The 19693-nt window shown below is 38.8% G+C and overlaps 3 protein-coding genes across 5 annotated transcripts in view; all 3 read left to right on the forward strand.

Annotated features, from left to right (window-relative positions):
• LOC122060420 (hypersensitive-induced response protein 1-like) overlaps window positions 1-3896 on the forward strand; it is a 5526-nt gene extending 1630 nt beyond the window's left edge. The window contains exons 2-6 of the mRNA XM_042623506.1: window positions 143-346; window positions 1772-1892; window positions 2558-2649; window positions 2802-2898; window positions 3291-3896. Coding sequence (XP_042479440.1) covers window positions 158-346; window positions 1772-1892; window positions 2558-2649; window positions 2802-2898; window positions 3291-3652 — 861 coding nt within the window. The 5' untranslated portion in view covers window positions 143-157 and the 3' untranslated portion in view covers window positions 3653-3896. The remainder of the gene's footprint in view (window positions 1-142; window positions 347-1771; window positions 1893-2557; window positions 2650-2801; window positions 2899-3290) is intronic.
• Window positions 3897-6556: 2660 nt separating this feature from the next.
• LOC122060517 (uncharacterized protein At2g29880-like) lies at window positions 6557-7724 on the forward strand. The gene is made up of 2 exons (XM_042623628.1): window positions 6557-6862; window positions 6952-7724. Exons 1-2 carry the CDS (start codon window positions 6611-6613, stop codon window positions 7510-7512), a joined length of 813 nt encoding a protein of 270 aa, XP_042479562.1. The 5' UTR covers window positions 6557-6610; the 3' UTR covers window positions 7513-7724.
• A 2837-nt stretch (window positions 7725-10561) lies between these two features.
• Window positions 10562-19403, forward strand: LOC122060405 (uric acid degradation bifunctional protein TTL). Of its 3 annotated transcripts, none has more exons than XM_042623484.1 (6): window positions 10562-10820; window positions 10959-11050; window positions 11932-11989; window positions 17425-17526; window positions 18132-18288; window positions 18811-19403. In XM_042623484.1, exons 1-6 carry the CDS (start codon window positions 10683-10685, stop codon window positions 19227-19229), a joined length of 966 nt encoding a protein of 321 aa, XP_042479418.1. In that variant the 5' UTR covers window positions 10562-10682; the 3' UTR covers window positions 19230-19403. The 3 variants fall into 3 exon arrangements, with proteins under 3 accessions (XP_042479418.1, XP_042479416.1, XP_042479417.1); XM_042623482.1 differs by having other exon boundaries at window positions 10563-10820; window positions 18772-19403; XM_042623483.1 differs by having other exon boundaries at window positions 10563-10820; window positions 18775-19403.
• Window positions 19404-19693: the final 290 nt, after the last annotated feature.

The following is a 19693-nucleotide window of genomic DNA, read 5'->3' on the forward strand; positions in this document are numbered from 1 at the left end:
GGGGGTGGTGAGGGATGGGGTTCAAATGCAATTTGGCAATTTGAATTAATTCCCACTTATGTTGCTGATTAAGCATTGGTAGAGCATACTTGGTTCTTTCTCCTCTTTTTTGTTCTCAATTGATCTTTATGGTCTTTCTCAGCTGGTAGAGTCAAATATGGGACAAGCACTTTGCTGTGTTCAAGTAGATCAGTCAAACGTAGCCATCAAAGAGACTTTTGGAAAGTTTGATGATGTGCTCGAGCCTGGCTGTCACTTCTTGCCTTGGTGTCTGGGAAGTAACATAGCTGGGTACCTTTCATTGCGTGTGCAGCAACTTGATATTCGATGTGAAACAAAGACTAAGGTTCATGGCTTCTTTTCCTCCACTTTCCTAAAATGTCTAGATTAAAATTTATGGTATTTGTTTACTTTCTTCTTTCGTTCCTCCCCCTCCCCCCGCATAAGGTTACTTCTTTTTAATATTCCAAATTGGATGCATTTTAGTATATTTAAAAAGGAAAATGTAATGTTTTTGCTATTCTCTTCCATTTCATCTTTATGTTGTAACATTTCATGTTTAGTATAGAACTGCATCGAGAAGGACGTGAAATTAAATCCAGCTTTAAAAACTTGCCGACAGTCTGTTCTTCTCCCTTTAATTAAACCTAGTATTAATACTACAGCAATCTTTGAATACATTCACTTAGTTTGCATGTACAGGGACAAGGTAGTCAGGATTATAATGTGGATCACAGGGAGTCTGACTTGGTAGCTTGCAGCTTTAAAACATGGATTTGGTATTCATCTAATGATAGGATATAGTATTAAACTTTGGGATGCCTTATGAATTGTATCCATTGGAACTTTCTATAGGAGAAGATAGAGCTCACAGCCTATGGTGTTGACTTATACCAAACAAACAAAAACAAAGAAGAAAATGAAATCTAGGAGCATCACCCTTGAATCCGTAGAATGAATCTAGAAGCATCACCTACGAATCCGTAGAGTTAATCTAGTCACACCACCTATGAATCCATAGAGTCCTACCATGTGGACAGGAACACGGAAACATTGTCTGGTTAGAAGATTCATGTCATACTGCATTCAACTTGAAACCATGGAACTGCAGGAATCAACTTTGTAAAAGTTCTTTTATTTGCGCATGATTCTGCCAGGTTGAACTCTTCATAAAAAATATCTATTGAATTTATTAATTCAATCGAACCTGTTTAGCAGGATTATGGATATTCCTTGCTCATTATCAGACAATATCTTAATCACAAACCTCGCATGTGGCTAATAGATTTAATTTCCCATCTCACGGAAACCTGTTTTGCTCTGCTTAGCTCTATCCCCCTTACCAAATCCAGCTCGGTTATTGATAAAGTGAATAGATCCGCCAATTCTTGAAATCTATCTTCTGATTCAGAATTGTGGTATGAAATGTATTCCCCTTGTTCCGGTCATGGACTCCACTCCTTGCGTTGACAAGTAAGATATGATTCTCTGCTTTCAGATGGAAGTATCGATCCGGGGTCCTTGATCTCGTCCTCCAATTGGCATAAAAACTTCTCTCTCCCAGTCCACCACTATGGATGTATTCATTTTTGTAATTAATTAGACATATCATATATTTGGCTGTGCTGCTTACAGAATTGCATTTGTTTATTAGTCCTAACTCAATTTTTTTTATTTTTTATTTTTTTATTTTTTATATTTTATTTTATTTTATGTTTCAAGGTTTGACATTCTCAAGCTGCGGACTCTGATCAGCATTATGTCTTTTCAGGATAATGTCTTTGTCACTGTGGTTGCATCCATTCAATACCGCCCTTTGGCAGACAAAGCATCTGATGCTTTCTATAAGCTTAGCAACACCAGGGCTCAGATCCAAGCCTATGTTTTTGATGGTATGAATCTGAAACTCTTACATTTTCCGGAGTTTTTATAACGTAAAGTATTGTTGGTGCTTCCATATTTGTATTTTGATTTTCTATTCTTTAAAAAAAAAAAAAAAAAAAAAAAAAAATGTCTTTCGTTATACATTATTACTACTGGCCAGAAAAGTAGATGTCTTGATGTTCATATAGCATGGAAGAGGAAATTCGCCTAGGAATACTTTTTTTCATAAAAATGCCTAAAAATCCCCTTACGTAAACAACCATATCCAAAAAATCCAATGTTGATTCAAAGAAATAATCCTGTCCTTGTAATCTTTTTCATTCTTTCAAGGTTATAAATACCTTGACTTAATTTTTTTGTTTAGATATTCCTTTCATAATATTATAATGTTTCAAGTCTATTGTGTCAAACTTCTGAATTCTTTCACATAAATTTTGGCACAAGTATTTCTTCTAGTCCTCAAGTTTTTCCTTTTAGACTTCATCACATAGGACCTGCAGTTGTATTCATTTGACATTTAGAGGTTAGCCAACTTGCATGTTTGAGCATTAGAGATTGTAGTATCCTTAGAAATTTAGAGATTAGCTAGCCAACATGATTATACATTAGATATTGTAGTTGAGAAACAACTAATATGCTTGAAAGTCAACAAAATTGTGCTACTGTTTTTCAGTTATCAGGGCGAGCGTGCCAAAGCTGGAGTTGGATTCCGCCTTCGAGCAAAAGAACGAGATAGCAAAAGCTGTTGACGAAGAGCTTGAAAAGGTTATCTTTTGACTGGTTTATATATACAATGTTATTTTTTATGGGGAGGGGGGTTGGGTTGGAAGGGAGGGGTTTTAATAACCACTATATTGTTCTTTTGGAACCTACTAGATTGCTCAAAACAGATTCTCATTTCATTTTGGATTGTACAGGCTATGTCAGCATATGGTTATGAAATTGTCCAAACACTTATTGTGGATATTGAACCAGATGATCGTGTAAAGAGAGCAATGAATGAAATTAATGCAGGTAAATGTTTGAGGGTTAAGGTCTGGCATGGTTTTCAAACCTATATGCATCTATGCATGATGAAAGACAAGGATCTCCCTTACTAGTACTCCCAATTTCCTTTTTTATTTGCATAAAATCAAATGTGGGAATGGACCCTATAAAAAAAATTGTGGGGTGTCCGATTGTTACATCATATGTTTTTGTGGCCAGTGATTGTTTCACCAGCAGGCTTACCCAATCAAATCAAATAGTGGGAAAATCCAGGTGGTATTTATTTAAATACACTGGATGTCTCAGTGTAGTTAGACAAAAGTACTTAGATATCTTTCTTATTCATAGTATTGATCGAGTAAATCATCTGTTAGATGCACTGATTATCTGATATTATTAAATTTTGAACGCTACGACAGCTGCTAGAATGAGGGTGGCAGCAAATGAGAAGGCTGAAGCAGAGAAGATATTGCAGATCAAGCGAGCTGAGGGTGATGCAGAGTCCAAGTATCTGTCAGGGCTTGGTATAGCTCGCCAGCGCCAGGCCATTGTGGATGGATTGAGGGATAGTGTACTGGCCTTCTCTGTTAATGTGCCGGGGACAACAGCAAAGGATGTAATGGACATGGTACTTGTGACTCAGTACTTTGATACCATGAAGGAGATTGGAGCTTCATCAAAGTCATCTTCTGTTTTCATTCCACATGGGCCCGGAGTCGTGAAGGACGTTGCTTCACAGATAAGGGAAGGTCTTCTTCAGGCCAACGCCCCTCAGCTGTAAAGGACAGTACTTGGTGATCTACGACTCAACTTTGCTGTTATAGGTGCGGTTAAGTCTTTTGTGAATTGCATGATTGTTAAAAGGAATACAATGAATTATCATATGTAAATACAGATATGTGATGTCATATAGGTTGGTACATATTGTATTGGGATTTCTTATACGGTTATAGTTTTGGTAAAATGCCTTTTAGAACTGCGAATGATGTTCTGAAGCAGGTGTTCTTCAGTATTTTATGTTTCAATCCCATGAAGTTGTCAATGGGGTGGGCTGTAGAATGGATTCCCCACTTTAGGGATCCAAATCTGACGACCGATTGGATTATCTGAATCTTATTATATAAACTACTAACTGAAAGGCTGCGTACATTATGACTTTCCCCAGACCCCACCAGGGCGGGAGCCTTGTGCTCTGGGCATGCCTTTTAGGGTCCGTTTGATAACGTAACCAGAAATGTGTTTCTGTGTTTTCTTGTTCTCAGAAACACAGAAATGGCATAAATACTGTTTGGTAAAAGTGTTGTGTTCTACTTGTTTCTTGAAGCATAAATTGAAATTTATAACAATTTATGCTTCAAGAAACATCAATGACGAAACAAGAAAAAGTTGTTCCGCTTGTTTCTCAAAACAATAAGGCAGAACCATTCATTCGACAAACCGACCATTTGAAAAATCTTATGTACATATTGGGGAGCTTCATTCGACGATCGACAGTGGCCTCCCTGTACAAACGTTGAAGACGACCTGCAACTGCGCATCCAGATCTCTGCTCCTGCGTAACCGATGACGGTACGCTCTTCTCCTTTGGTGTCGATCGTCGACGGGGAGCTCCGCTCATTCGAAGATCGAGATATGCCTCCCTATACAACCGTTGAAGACGACCTGCAACTGTGCATCCAGATCTCTGCTCCTCGTGCGTAACCGACAACGGTATGCTCTTCTCCTCCGGCGTAGATCGTCGACAGGGAGCTCCGCTCATTCGAAGATTGAGATATGCCTCCCTGTACAACCGTTGAAGACGACCTGCAGATGCTAACCGAGAGCTCTGCTCCTCCTGCGTAACCGACGACGGAGAGCTCTGCCCCTCCTGCGGTCACCCTCTTCACAGTGAAAGGAGAAGAAGTCAAGATTCGCTTGCGAAGAATGCAAGCTACGATAGAGATTGAACCTCCTCTGCCTCTGGAACCGTACGATTCCTTCCCCATCTTCATCCCGTGAACCCTAGATTGGTCGATCTATTGCTCATCTCGTGAACCATACGGAAGATTCGTACGATTCGTGCAGAGATTCGTATGGTTTCTGAAGAAATTCTCACATCCAAAGATAAAAGCCTTTTTTCCCCGCAAATCTGAACAGCAAACCATTCCTCTGACTCTGTTTGAAGTTCGGCTAAGAATCCAAACCGTAAGCAGCCAACAGGAGATCTCGGTAAGTGATTTTTTTCATATTGGATTTATAAGTTTGGCCACTGCTTTTGTTCGATTTAGGGTTTTTTTTTCTTCTAATTCTCCATTAAGATTGGTATTGAATTTCATCTATGGGTTCATCTATGGATTTCACAGTCGAACTTGTAATTCTCGATTTAGGGTTCATCTATGGCTTTCACAGTGCACAGCCATCTTAAAAAGATGCTTAAGTTCACAACTGCCTCCACCTCCCTTATTAGCTTCAAAGGCATGAAACTGCTTCAGATTTTGAGTTTGATAACAGGTGGACTTGTGTTCATTGATCCATCTCTTATATGCGAATTTACTCAATGAATTGAAGTGGGTTATTGGTACTTATGAATATTATTGCTTGCATTGTTATTTCTCATTTCTCCTTCTATAGCTCATGCACTTCACTTGTTCTAGAGAGAGAAAGAACAAGAACAGGGAACATGAGCTTGATTAGCCTATTCATAACCTTTCCTACAACCTGAATGACTACTCTTATTACTATTTAGAAAGAAACTAAACAATCCTACTGACATAAGAGAACATTGGAGTCTTGTAACTATCAACTATTGTGGTAATCCCCACCTTGTGTTTCTATCTCATCCATTCACTGTTTAGAGATTCTTGGAAACTCTATCAGTTAAGCTTATCCTTCTAAGTGGATATTTGGTCAAACAGATGTGCTATGAAAGGACCATTGGGACCATCTGATGCATCTTTGGATCATCCGTGGATGCCTTTTAACTAATATAGACACTTGGTTAGGCAAACAGGCTTTCAGCCCAACTTTCAGAAACTGATTTGTGCCTAATTAAGGTCTGCTCTCTTCTTTGAAAAAGGGCTAACAAGACCAGCTGGGAACTATGGGTTTAAATCATTTTAGGTTTGTTTAATTTAGGAAGTTAACAGCGGGTAGTGCCCAAGACTGACCTATGTTTGGACCAGGTTACAATGAAGGGTGATCTTGGGTTGCTCACTTTAAAGATCCAGTCTCCATTCAGTTTTGTATAGTCCTAATTAGTGAAGACAAAATTATTGGTAATCCAACTTTGATAGTGAGACTTGAGTTTTCAAGTTTTATTGAGTTCAATGTCTAGTGTCTATGGAAGTTGTCATGTTTATCATCTCGAATTCTGCTATGATGGTAGCAAAGGAAAAGGGGTTTGTACAGTATGATATGACCCTTTATCGATCCTACTTGAAAGAGTAAATATATGTACCATTGTCTTGTTATGTAAGAAAGTGAGATAGGGGCACTTTTTTTCATGTTAGGGCTTTTGGGCGAGAGTTTCTTACTGTGATTTAGGTGTTCTTAAGATATGGGCACTTTTTTTTCTTCCTATTTTGCTAAATATTTTTATTCCTATTTCTTTGAATTTTTTTTTTCATGTTCTTGTCTGTGTTTGAATGTGTTACTTTCCCTCTAATGATTGTTCAGAGATATGAGATCCCCAAGATCCCCAACCCCCAAAAGTAGTACTATAATCTGGAATGAAGCAGAGCTAAGATCATTCATCAATCTCATGGTTGATAATGTCCGAAACGGATTGAAGACAAACTCAACATTCACAAAGGTTGGTTGGGACAACATTACAAAAGGGCTTGAAGCCGAATTCAAAAGGCCCTTTGCGAAAGTACAACTGCGTAACAAGATGAATAAGTTACGCAAGGAGTACAACAGCTTCAGGGCTTTGTTAGAAACAACTGGTTTCGGATGGGATGCGAATGCTCGGACTGCCACAGCTGATGATTCAGTATGGGAATCTGCTATTCAGGTATGAATAGGATCTTTGGTTTATAGAACGGTTTTTTGTCAATTTTTGAAAAAAATGTGATGATTAATTGAAAATATTTTGAATAACAGGGAAACAAGGATTGGGCAAAGTATAGAAGAAATGGTCTCCCCATGTGGCCAGAGTTGTTAGAGATCTTCTCCGACTCTAGTGCCCATGGGGATAGAGGTCTGTCACAGGCAACAGTTGTAACTCCAACGTCAACTAACCTTGAATTTGATGATGATTTACATGACACTGATAATGATGACAGTGATGCTTGTACTGGGACACCCAACGGGTCAGCTCCTCCGAAGCGGCGACTTGATAGGACTCCTACGGATCGTAGGAGGAAGAGCCACACACGGACACTGACGAACTCCGCTGAGGACTTTAGAACCTTCGTCCGATGGAGGATGGAAAAGGGATCAACCTCTGCCACCTCAACAGTTACCCGACCACCTGACCCTATTGTTGATGGACCATATAGCATGATCAGCTGTCAAAAGCTACTGGACAGTTTGGAAGATATCCCGACGGATTTGTATGTGTTAGCGCAGCGTAAGATACACAGTGACCCTAGATGGCGCATGTCTTTTGTTGAAGTGAGACCTGACAGGAGGTTATGGATGCTACATGGTCTGAAGGAGTGAAAGTAACAGTTTCTGAATTGAATGGTTTGAAGGGAGCATGAATGAACAGAAATCTTTTGTTTGGATTTTATATGCCTCATATTGACTGACACACTTATGTCTTTTATCATACTATGGATGATGTTGATGTTTGACTCATGTTGCTTTGTTTTATTTTGATTGCGTGTGCTTCATATTTACAGTAGTGGAGATGACTGTTTATGATTGTGAAATATTATGCTTTTTATCTTATTATGTGTTTCTTGATCAGCTTTGGGATATAAGATCATGTTAATTTCACTATATTAACAGGAAAGTAAGTAGTTGTCAATCATGACAATTTCAGGATGGATTGTTGCTTGTTAGTAGATTAGAATGCTATTAGATGGTACATTTATGGACTCTATTCCTTTGTATATTGAATGTGTCTATTCATACAGGGATGTCAAATCAATTTCCAACCGACATCACAGGGTCATCGTCAGACGATGATGACATGGTTATAGTACACCAATTCCAAAACATTCTCAGTATGTATAGGATGAGAGAACCTCTGAATGATAGTAGTTACACAGGACCTGTTAGGGTAGCTGAGGTTCTTGCAGGTCATGCTGATGTGTGTTACCAAGAGTTTAGACTCGAGAGACATGTATTTCTCAACCTGCGAGACCGAATGGTACATAGAGGCTGGCTAGCGAACAGCCGTTTCATTCGAGTAGATGAGCAGCTAACGATGTTCCTCATGATAGTAGGTCAAGGTTTAAGTAATAGACAAATGCAACGGCGATTCAATCGTTCAGGACAGACGATTAGTGCTGTCTTCCACACGGTGTTGCAAGCAATGCTAAATTTGTCGCTAGAGAAGATCAGGCCACCAAATTTTGATGTGGTACCTCCAGAGATAACCAACAATCCAAAGTACTATCCATATTTCAAGATATCTGAGACTTCTGATGGTGATTATTTATTTCGATGTTTCCAATGAAATATCAATGCAATTTACACAATTATATGGACTAACTTATGTTCAACGGAAAATAGGATTGCATTGGTGCTATTGATGGCACCCATATAAGTGTCATCGTACGTAGGTCGGAAGAGATACGTTATCGTAATCGAAAGGGTATGATCACACAGAATGTTATGTGTACATGTTCATTTGACATGCGATTCACATTTGTGTATGTGGGTTGGAAGGGTAGTGCACATGATGCAAGGGTATTGGATGCAGCAAGAACCAATGATAACTTAGGGTTTCCTCATCCCCCATCATGTAAAAATGTACTATGAACTTTTGTGTTGTATTTCCGCATATAGTAGACAGGGAATATAGATCTAATCCCATAAATGTTTCCATAATATTTGAAGGCAAATATTATATTGTTGACTCGGGCTACGCCAGTCAACTGGGGTACTTGGTGCCATTCCGAGGACAACAGTATCACTTGCAAGATTATGGTGAAGGTAGGCCTGGACCAAGGACAGCTAAGGAATTGTTCAATCACAGACATTCATCACTGCGGAATGTTATTGAGAGAACATTTGGTGTATTGAAAAATAGATTCCACATATTAAAAAGTATGAAGGCGTACGATATTGAAGATCAGTCAAGAATCGTGGTCGCTTGTTGTGGGATCCACAATTACATTAAGGAACAAGCTATTCAAGATCAGTTGTTCAATGAGCTTGGAAGTAAACAACAAATTGATGACCCAATGAATCCTGATACTCCTGCGTACCATGCTTCCGCATCTAATGTCTCCTAAAGACTATCTGCGAGACAAATGTCTATAGTGCGTCTTAATATAGCCAACCAATTGGCAATTTCAAGGAGAATGTCTACAATTTCGTTAAATTGATCCTGAACTTTTGCTAAATGAATTCATTATCTATTAAAAGGTAGACACAAAAATTAGGTCACCATTTTTCCTTCGAGTGTGTGTATAGGGTGTTAGTAAAAATACTTCTGTTCACTTCATAATGTTTACATTGGGATGACTTGTAATCTTTGTGCTGTACAGATGTCTTCCACTGACACAGCAATGGCAAGGTATGACTACTGTAATCATTTGTGCGATAAGTACACAACGAAAAATGGGCCTAATAGAGGAAGATCGTTCTTCAAATGCCCAAGGCATAATGAATATTTTATGTGGGTAGATGAATTTCGCTTATGTGATTGTGGCAAGGGACAGTGCAAGGTACGCGTCGCGAAGACAGCAATGAACTTTAATCGTCGTTTCTGGTGTTGTCCTAAATCCAATGGGGTATAATTATTTTATTTTATTTTTTAATCGGCATACTATTCGACCTATATTATCTAAATACATTTCAAAACTAAATTGATGAGTAATTGCAGCCCCTTGATCGAGGTTGTAAATTTTTTCGATGGATTTATGGAGACAGTAATTTGACAAGTGCACAGTCTTCCGATTGTGGAACAAGCAATTCAATGGTTGGAGCTCAGTCTTCTCCATCAGCACCTTCCTCTGATTTTGTGAAAGGTTACTTGGAAAGAGCAATCAAAAGTGAAGAGGAGAAGTCTAGAGTACTGAAAAATGAAATGGATGTATCTGAGGAAAAGCGAAGGATATATACCGATATCCTAGAGGCTATTAATAACATAGACATAAATAAAGGTGGTAGTTAGAGGATAATGACCAACTATTGGGAACTTGTAAGACATATGGCATACCCGGAATATTTGTATTTTAATCTACTATTATTGGTTGACATTTCTTGAGGAGTAAAATTATGATGTAAGTTCGAGATAAGGAAATTGGTAGTTGTATGTCTGATTAAAATGAAGGGTCATGAGTTTTTGAAGAAAGTAACAAAAGTGGAATTATTTTCATTAAAATTTCTTATAATCATATTCTGTCAAAAATGTTCCCAGAAATAGAATTTATCAAACACCTTTTTACCCGTTTCTATTTCCAGAAATAAGAATTATCAAATACCCTTCTTACCTGTTTCTGGAATAGAAACAGTAATTTCTGTTTCTGTCGTTTCTTGAAACAGAAACAGCAGAAGCGTTATCAAACGGCTTAAGTGTTTCTATAAATTCAGTGTCATCCTTAGTTGCATCGCTGTCTGCTGATCTTTCTCCGGCCACTTTGCACGCAGCAGCGGCAGCAGAGTCTGATCTGAGCATCGGAATTTGTTTAGAGAGAGAGAGAGAGAGAGAAGCCATGGAATTCGGTTTTGAAGAGAAAGATTTCCTGGCGTGCTGTGGTAGTACTGCCTTCGCCAGGGAAATGGCTGCGATCGCCCCATTTGTTTCCTTCGAACAAGCCGTTGAAGCTGCGAGAGAGATATGGTTCAACAAGGTACTACTACAATCGTCCGTCCCCCCCCCCCCCCCTTCTGTTGTATGTGTGTGTGTGTATTTTGAGGGTTTGGAGTTGGGTTTCGTGTTCTTCGCTGGAATTTGATGTTGAGTTGCTGTTTTTTAATTGATTTTGCAGGTTGATGTTAATGGCTGGCTTGAAGCATTTGCTGCCCATCCGCAGATTGGAGACTCAAAATCCGGGAACCAGAAAAGTGAAACCAGTGCACAGTTGAGTTTTTTCTTTTCCCTACCTTATTGTTCTTACTGTCTCTCTGATGCTGGGTAGTCTTGGTTAAGCTGGAAACGGGTTGCTTCTTAAACTGAACGCCCTTTTGTTTAATTTTTCTGGAAAAATTAGTGCCAGTGATATCTGTTTTTACCTGGGATGGATTATATTCTACGAATCATAGTAGGAATTTGCTTGTTTAGACTTACAAATTCTCCCCAACATTGAACTTCTTTCTTCTTTCTTCTATGCTAAATCATGATAGAAATCCATGTGTTGACGTGCGGTAGATTGCAGGCTGCTTCATTCAAATCTGTAGTCTATGACTCTGCGTAGTAGTGGTTGTATTTGGCATGTCAGGTTCTTTGGCATTTTTTTTTTTTTTTATTTAGAACTTTGACTTTTAGATTTCAAATTCAGTGAACATTTCCTCCTCCTCAGCGCTGAAAGAGGACTTATTTTTTAAGCCTTTAATTCTTTCTTGTACACCTGACTTTGTTTGTCTTCCAATCTGTTTCCAGTGTAATTTTGAAACCCTGGTGTTAGAGGTTGGCTTCTGTACATTTTTGAGATTGATATTGTAAAAATTATATTAAAGATGAGGATGACACCAAAAATAATAATAATAATAGTAATAAAAGGCACGAACAGAAAATGGCAAGTGAACCAAAGGAAGGAAGAAAATGAAAGAGAGATGTTTAAGGCAGAGTAGGAAGTTTTCTCACTAGTCTATAATCTGTTGTGAACCCTTATAACTTCTAACTTATTCACTACCTTATTACTTTTATATTCATTTTATTCCACTCAATGGATGTAGCATCTTGATTTATGCAAGTTCTGTTATATTTCTGCTTTTATTTATCCTGCATTTAATTCTGGGTAGGTGGAGCAAAGGTGAGCAATCAACTGCATTAGCAACCGCTACTGATTCCACCTTACAGGTTTGCATACAGTATTTCTATAATATGTTTAAGCCATTTCTTTTTAGCACTAATGATCTTAATGCTGTCATATTTTTCGAAATTGACGGACTGACTAGAAGTTGGCTTTATTTTACTTGCCAAAAATAGTATGCTAACCTTGTTATTGTGTACCTTTTGGGAGGGGGGTTACCATTATTTTTCTTAGTTATAGCTGAAAAGATCTATTTGAATTTGAATTGGAATGAGGCCATTTCCTTGTGCAGAGATTCCAATTCTTCTGTTTCTTTGATGTTCTTTGATGTTTGAGAAATCATATTATGACCCAAGATCTAGTATGGGTGGGATAATCAAAATTACCACCTTTTTGTTGTCCTGTCTTATTTGAGCTCATTGAACCATACCTCATATTTAGCCATTTAGGGCCCTGTTACATCTTTATCATAATTAGGAGAAAATGAAATTTGAGAGTTGTGGATTTTAAAGAAGACTTTCCTCTTAGGGTGGGTCTCCATACAATTTGTATGTTCTCGTGTTCCAGTGTTTTTGGTGACAGTGCAATGGCAATTACTGATAGATTGGGTCTAGGTACTGGGCTTACGGGACATATGTGGTTGCTATACCAACCACATGAGTGTTCGCAACAAACTCTTCTGGATTTTCAATTTTTTGACAAGTCAAAACTAGCCTGTTGAGCATGCAAGCTTTGCCCAAGTCCATGTTCCCTTATCTCAAATTTCTAGGTCTTAAACCTATTCTTAACTATGGGTTAGAGTTTCGATGGGGACCTTGGCCAAGTCCCTTTTCCCGTCTCGAGTTTCTAGGGTGCAAGGCTGCAAGCCTAATCTTACACTACGGTTGGAGTTGGATGGTAAATAATTTAATTGATGCTCATGTCTCTTTTGTGATAATGGGCTGGCAATTTTCAACCTGGTGCTACTTATAAACAGCTCTAATGAGGCCTGGTCCACCAGCCCAAAAGCTAAATGGGACTTGGCTATGCATGGGGCCAGAACTAACAGGCTAGCATGCCCACTCTATCCCGGCCCAGACCTGACCATACCCACCCAATTCCCAACTTACCATATCTTTATTACAATTGAATTATTTTTCCCTTTTATATTTTACGCAGGTTGCTGGAACCTGCTGACTGGAAATGGGCTGGGGTCAAGCATGCCCCCTCCCCCTACTGATTTAATGATTGTATGGGTTTGGCCAGGCATATAGCCTGAGACATCTAGCTCAACCCACCTGAACCTGTGAATGCACTTCTAGTGTACTTGCTATTTGATTGACTGATATACTTATTTATCCTATATGGATGCTATTTGATGTTGACATCTTTTTTGTGGTTGCTACACTGAATCTCTGACTATTCAACACTGACTCAGCAACTTGTTGACCATGTCTAAAGACTGACTTATCTAAGACGCAACCAACAACAACTCAGCCTTATCCCAACTAAATGGGGTCAGTTACATGGGTCATTGCCCTCCAATCGGCACTATTCGAGGCCATACTTGATACAATGCCTAAGCTATGCATGTTTTTCCTTTCCATTTCTCCTAAGGTCACTTTATGTCTACCCTTGACTCTTTTAGTTCCTTCATCTTAAACAAATCACTCCTCTGTATTAGAGCATCCAGAGGCCTCCGTGAACATGGCCATGCCACCTCAAACGACTTCCTCGTAGCTTATCATATATTGGAGCTACTCCCAAATCAGCTCTGATATGATCTATACATCTAGCTCAACATCCTCATCTCTACTATTACTGATTTTATCTATATGCAACAACAACAATCATAACCTTATCCCAACTAAATGGGGTCGGCTACATGGATCCAATATGGAAGTCATAAAATAAAGAAGCACAAAAGAGGTTAAAATGAAGAAAAATGGAGATAAGAGAATAAGGTAAAGCAATAGTGAAAGACGCATCATGGGAACATCCCATATTAAGGGGTTGGCAACACGGGTCCCTATCCTTCGCAAAACTCTATCCGAAGTCATACTAGAATTGAGCCCTACCATATGTATATCTTTTTGTACCACTTTGTCAATGGTCATCTTAGGCATGCCCCTACCTCTTCTGAGTGCCTCTAATTGAATCTGGTCATTCTTCCTTACTGGGGCATCCATTTCTTCGTTGAACATGGTCATACTACCTCAACCGGCTCTCATGGAGCTTGGCCTGAATTGGTGCAACCCCCAAATCGTTTCTAATACAATCATTCCTTACCATATCTCTCCTGGTCTTGCCACACAGCCCTCTCAACATTCTAATCTCTGTTGCACTTAGTTTATTCAAAGTACTCTTCTTGATTGCCCAACACTTTGCTCCATACGTCATACCTGGTCGTATAACTATCCAGTAAAATTTTCCCTTGAGTTTAATAGGCATTCTTTTGTCATATGACACTCTCGATGCACCTCTCCATTTCATCCATCTCACTTTAATCTTGTGGGCAACATCATCCTCTACATCCCCCTCTTTGTTAATGTGGACTCCAAATATTTAAAACAGTCACTTTGGGGTAGCTCCCATTCCCTAAGTTTCACCACTCCCTCCCCTCCTCTAGATTGATTGAAGGGCACATCATATATTTTGTCTTTGTTTTGCTTATCATAAAACTTCTTGATTCCAAGCTTGATCTCTATAGCTCCAGTTTAGTATTAATTCCATCACTGTTTCATCTATCAGAACAATGTCATCAACGAATAGCATACACCATGGAACCGAGTATTGGATATGCCTGATTTAATCATCCATTATGAGTGCAAACAAATAAGGACTTAAAAAACTTATCCTTGGTGTAAACCAATTGTGATTGGGAATTCATTACATTGACACTCTGTCATTTTGACACTCGTCACCACTTCCTCGTACATGTCCTTAATTATATCTACATAGTTATTCATGCCCCCCTTCTCTTCTCTTCTCTAGGACATTCTGAATGAGTTCTCTCAGTACTCTGTCATAGGCTTCCTCTAGGTCAATAAAGACCATATGGAGGTCCTTTTGTGGGCTCTAAATACTTTCATAAGCTTGTTTAGGAGTAAATAGCTTTTGTTATGAATCTCCTTGGCATAAAATTGAATTGGTTCTCCGATACCTTGGTTTCCTCTCTTAAGTGGGTTCAATAACCTTTTCCCATAGTTTCGTGGTATGACTCATAAGTTTTATGCCTCTATAGTTATTGCAGTTCTAGACATCACCTATGTTCTTCTAAATCGAATCAAAGCTACGATGCATATCATCCACTCAATCGGCATGGTTTTTGTACTCAAAATTTTGTTAAACAACTTGGTTAGCCAGGACACCCCTTGTTCTCCTAAGCTCTTCCATACTTCGATTGGGTTCTCATTGGGTCACAGAGTTTTACTTACATTCATCCTTCATAACGCCTTTATAATCTCGATTCTGCAATAAATGTCCATCGGGTGTGTTGGATTCATATCTACTCCCCTCCACATCTAGGTCCACCCTATCAGTCACAGTATCACCATTTAGTAAGTTACCAAAATAATCGCCCCATCTCATAATGTCCTCAGTCCGTACAAGCACTCTACCATCCTCACTTTTAATGCATCTGACATGGTCCAAATCCTGGCTCATCCTTACTCTTATTTTATCTATCCTATAAATCTCTTTTCCCCCTTTCTTTGTATTAAGGTTTTCATACAGATCGTCATATTTTTGTGCCCTAGCTTCTCCACAGTCTTCCTAGCCTCATTCCTAGCTGTATGATATCTTGCCTCGTTAGTCCTCTGCCCCTTTAGTCCTCTGCCAAGTCTTAAAACATCTTTTTTAGTCTTAATGGCAGCCTGGACCTTGTTGTCCCACCACCAGGTCTCTCTGGGAGACCCTTTGATATCCCTAGGACTTCTTCAGCCACATTCTTATTGCAAGTTGTCATTTCAGTCCACATCTCGTTAGGATTCCCTACACAGTCCCACGTGCTTTGTTTGACCACTTTATCGGTAAAGGGTTTTAGGGGCACTCCATGTAGTTGCCTCCAATTTATCTTAAGGCATAACTGCTTCACTTTCTTGTGTTGCCTCATACTAAGGTTTATATCCAGGACCACCACTCGATGTTGAGCCGTTAAAGTCTCTGCTGCTATGACCTTACAATCTTTACAAAGCAGTCTATCAGATCTTTTAGTAAGAAAGAAATCAATTTTGCTTGCATGCAATCCACTCGTGAGTAACTAAATGCTCTTTTCTCTTCTCAAAAAAGGTATTTGCAATGCACAGGTCATACACTATCGCAAAGTCCAACACTAAGGTCCCCTCTGCATTCCTCTCCCCAACTCTGTATCCTCCATGCACCTCTTGATAGCCTCTACAATCATTGCCTACATGGCCGTTTAGGTCCCCACCAATAATAATTTTCTCCCACTGAATGAGACCCAACATCAATTCATCCATGAGTTTATCTGTATGATACTTTTTAATTGTCCAGCATTCTACAATATACATCATAGCCAATCGTGTGACTATCGTAAGGAATACATTGATCACACAACACTCCGAATGCGACCTCTCCACTTCATGTGTCATACTTTAATTCTTTGTGAAATATCGTCCTTTGTGTCACCTTCTTTATTTAGGATTTAGCCCAAATACCTAAAATAATCACTTTGTGGAATCTCCCTCTCATCAGTTTTCACCACCTCATTATCCGTCCTAGTGTAACTAAAGTTACACACCATATCTCCGTCTTCATTTTATTTATCTCAAAACTTTTTAATATCAAGGTTGATCTCCATAACTCCAACTTGGTGTTAATCTATGTTTTTTGTCTCATCCACCTGAACAATATCATCAGCAAAAAAAACATACACCAAGGGACCTCATATTAAATGTCTCTGGTTAAATCATCTATGAAAAGTGCGAACAAATAAGGGCCTAAAGTTGATCCTTGATGTAACCCAATTGTAATTGGGAATTCACTACGTTACCCCTATAGTTCTTACACAAGTCACTTCACCATCATACATATTTTAATTATGTCTACATATTTACATGGAACACTTTTCTCTAGCACTTGCTAGATTAACTTTTTAGGGACTATGTCATAAGCTTTTTCTAGATCAATAACCCCTCATCTTTTCATGACTCTCATAAGTAAGTAAATAGCTTCTGCCGTGGATCTTCCTCGCATAAAACCAAATTGGTTCTCGGTAATAGTAGTTTATTACCTCAGGTGGGTTTCAATAACCCTCTCCTATAATTCCATAGTATGACTCATTAGTTCTATGCTTCTATAGTTATTGCAGCTTTGAATATTACCTTTGTTTTTATAAATTGGAATCGCAATGCTTCTACTCCATTCAACTACCTCAATATGAGAATTTACTTAATGTTGTACTGGAACTTCCAAATTAGTTTTTTGGGTGCTATTTGATGGTTTTTAATAAAAAATATTAAAAGAAAAAATGTCTTTGCAGGAACTATTTGAGTGGAATTCTCGTTACAGGAAAAAGTTTGGGTTCGTTTTTCTTATATGTGCATCTGGTAGGAGTACACCTGAAGTTATTGCTGAATTGAAGGTAATAAATTCTTCGTCATCTATTTTTTTCCTGTTTATTTTGTGTATTTGGTACTGACACATCTCCCCCCGCCCTCCCCCCCCCCCTTTCCTTTTTCCTTTTTTGGGGGGGTGGGGGTGGGGGGTCATTATGCATTAATAATGCCTATGGCATGTACTAACTAGAAAGAATATTGAAATTGGTCATCGAATTCAATGCTTAACCCTGTTGAAATGTTAGTAAGTGAGGTTCTCTTGTAAGTTTATATCTTCTTAAGAGTGGGTTACATGCTTACTTATTGACAGTAAGTTAAAGGATACTAGATATCACCCATAGATTCTTGGGAGTGAAATCTTCTTTGACACTAAGCAATCTGTGAAAATATTGGCCTACTCAGGATTTGTTGATTATTGACCATTTGGACCTTTTCTCTCAGAAGAAAAATGTAATTTTCTTTGAGAATTTGTGCTTTATATTGTGCCCAGATCTAACATACGTGTGTGGTACTTGCAGTTGTTCTTTATATGTCAGCTGTATCACACAAATATTATATGTATGTGTCAGCTGTTTCACACAAATATGCTTCTAGTTGGTCACTCTATATTCCTGTTTGCTTTTTATTACAGAAGCGTTACCCAAACAGACCCATAGTTGAGTTTGAGAATGCAGCACAGGAGCAGATGAAGATAACTGAACTACGTCTTGCCAAGCTCTTCACTGGTAAAGACAAATATCCTCCAGCTGGTAGAGAATATTCTGCCACCCAAGCAACAAAAGCAGAAGGTATCCTCCTTTCTGTATTAAAACTGCTTTACACCTCGCTCCTTTAAGTCATTTAAACAACTAATTTGCCCAATTCTGTTGAAACTATGCGTGGCCACTTAGCTGCTTTATCCATCTCTTCAACCTCTACATGTCCATGCATGTCCTAGGAGGTCTAATTTGACCCATTTCATCCACATTATTGTGCCCGTATCTTATTTTGGATCTAGTTTTCTCGTCTTCAACTACTTTAGTAGACTTTACCAGACTTCTGGTAAGTTCAAGACTATTTTTATATTGAAGAAAGTCTTGATTGCCTATGTGGACAGACCCCACTTTATAGAAAAAGATATGATGGCATGAATTGCAGCATACACTTTTGGAGCCAGCCACAAGTTTGAGTTGCCGAGACAAGTACACTTTTGTTTGTGATGATAGGAACTGAACTTCCCCTCTATGTGTCATTGATTTAAAAATTTGATTCAGTCAAACCTTTTATTGTAGAAGACCGTGTGAAAATTATTGGAGCCCATCTGACTGCAGCTTCTGGAGCTCCTGCCATCAAAGCTTCTCAATCTTCAGTTAGGACCCGCCCTCCTATCACAACCCATGTCCTCGATGTCTCTCGTGGATCTCCAGGTGCTGGCATTGAGGTACGGCTGGAAATGTGGAAGGGAACTCAACCACGTCCATTGTTTGGTGAGCCAGATTCAAGGGGTTGGATATTTCAAGGGTCTTCAATTACAGACAATGACGGACGGAGTGGCCATCTGATGAGCATTGTGGATAATGTGGAGCCTGGTATTTATCGAATAAGTTTCAACACGGGGAAGTACTCTCCTAGTGGCTTCTTTCCCTATGTCTCCATCGTCTTTGAGATCAAGGAGTCTCAGAGATCAGAACATTTTCATGTTCCCATTATTTTCTCTCCATTCTCCTTCACTACATACCGTGGGAGCTAGAGTTTCATGTTTGTTGAAGCAATTTATTTCCATAAATGAATGCATATATATTTCTTCTCCAGACATTGTTAGAATCTGTGGAAATAACTAGAAACATGTTTGTACAATCTTGAAAATGTTGAAGAATGTAGATAAATAAATCTAAACTTGCAAATGCAAGGCCTTTTGCTTGAACTGCAGTTGTCCGGGATTATTTTCTGCTGGTGATTCACTCATCAGTTTAGGTTCCAAATTTAGATTTTATAATGGCAATTAACCAGTTACATACATCAGCTTTGGAAGTGTGTTTGAAATATATCACAAGGGGAAAACTTTGGATCATGGATGCTTTCATATACCAGTAGTGTCATTTCATCCAATGGCTTAAGCTTTTGGGTTGGACACTAAACAAAATGTGCTTGTTCATGTTAAAAATTGAGATACTTTCCCCTTACAAACCTGTTTTTTATTGTATTACCTTTATT

The sequence above is a fragment of the Macadamia integrifolia genome, chromosome 14 (genome assembly GCF_013358625.1).
Source record: "Macadamia integrifolia cultivar HAES 741 chromosome 14, SCU_Mint_v3, whole genome shotgun sequence".
In the NCBI taxonomy this organism is placed as follows: Eukaryota; Viridiplantae; Streptophyta; class Magnoliopsida; order Proteales; family Proteaceae; genus Macadamia; species Macadamia integrifolia.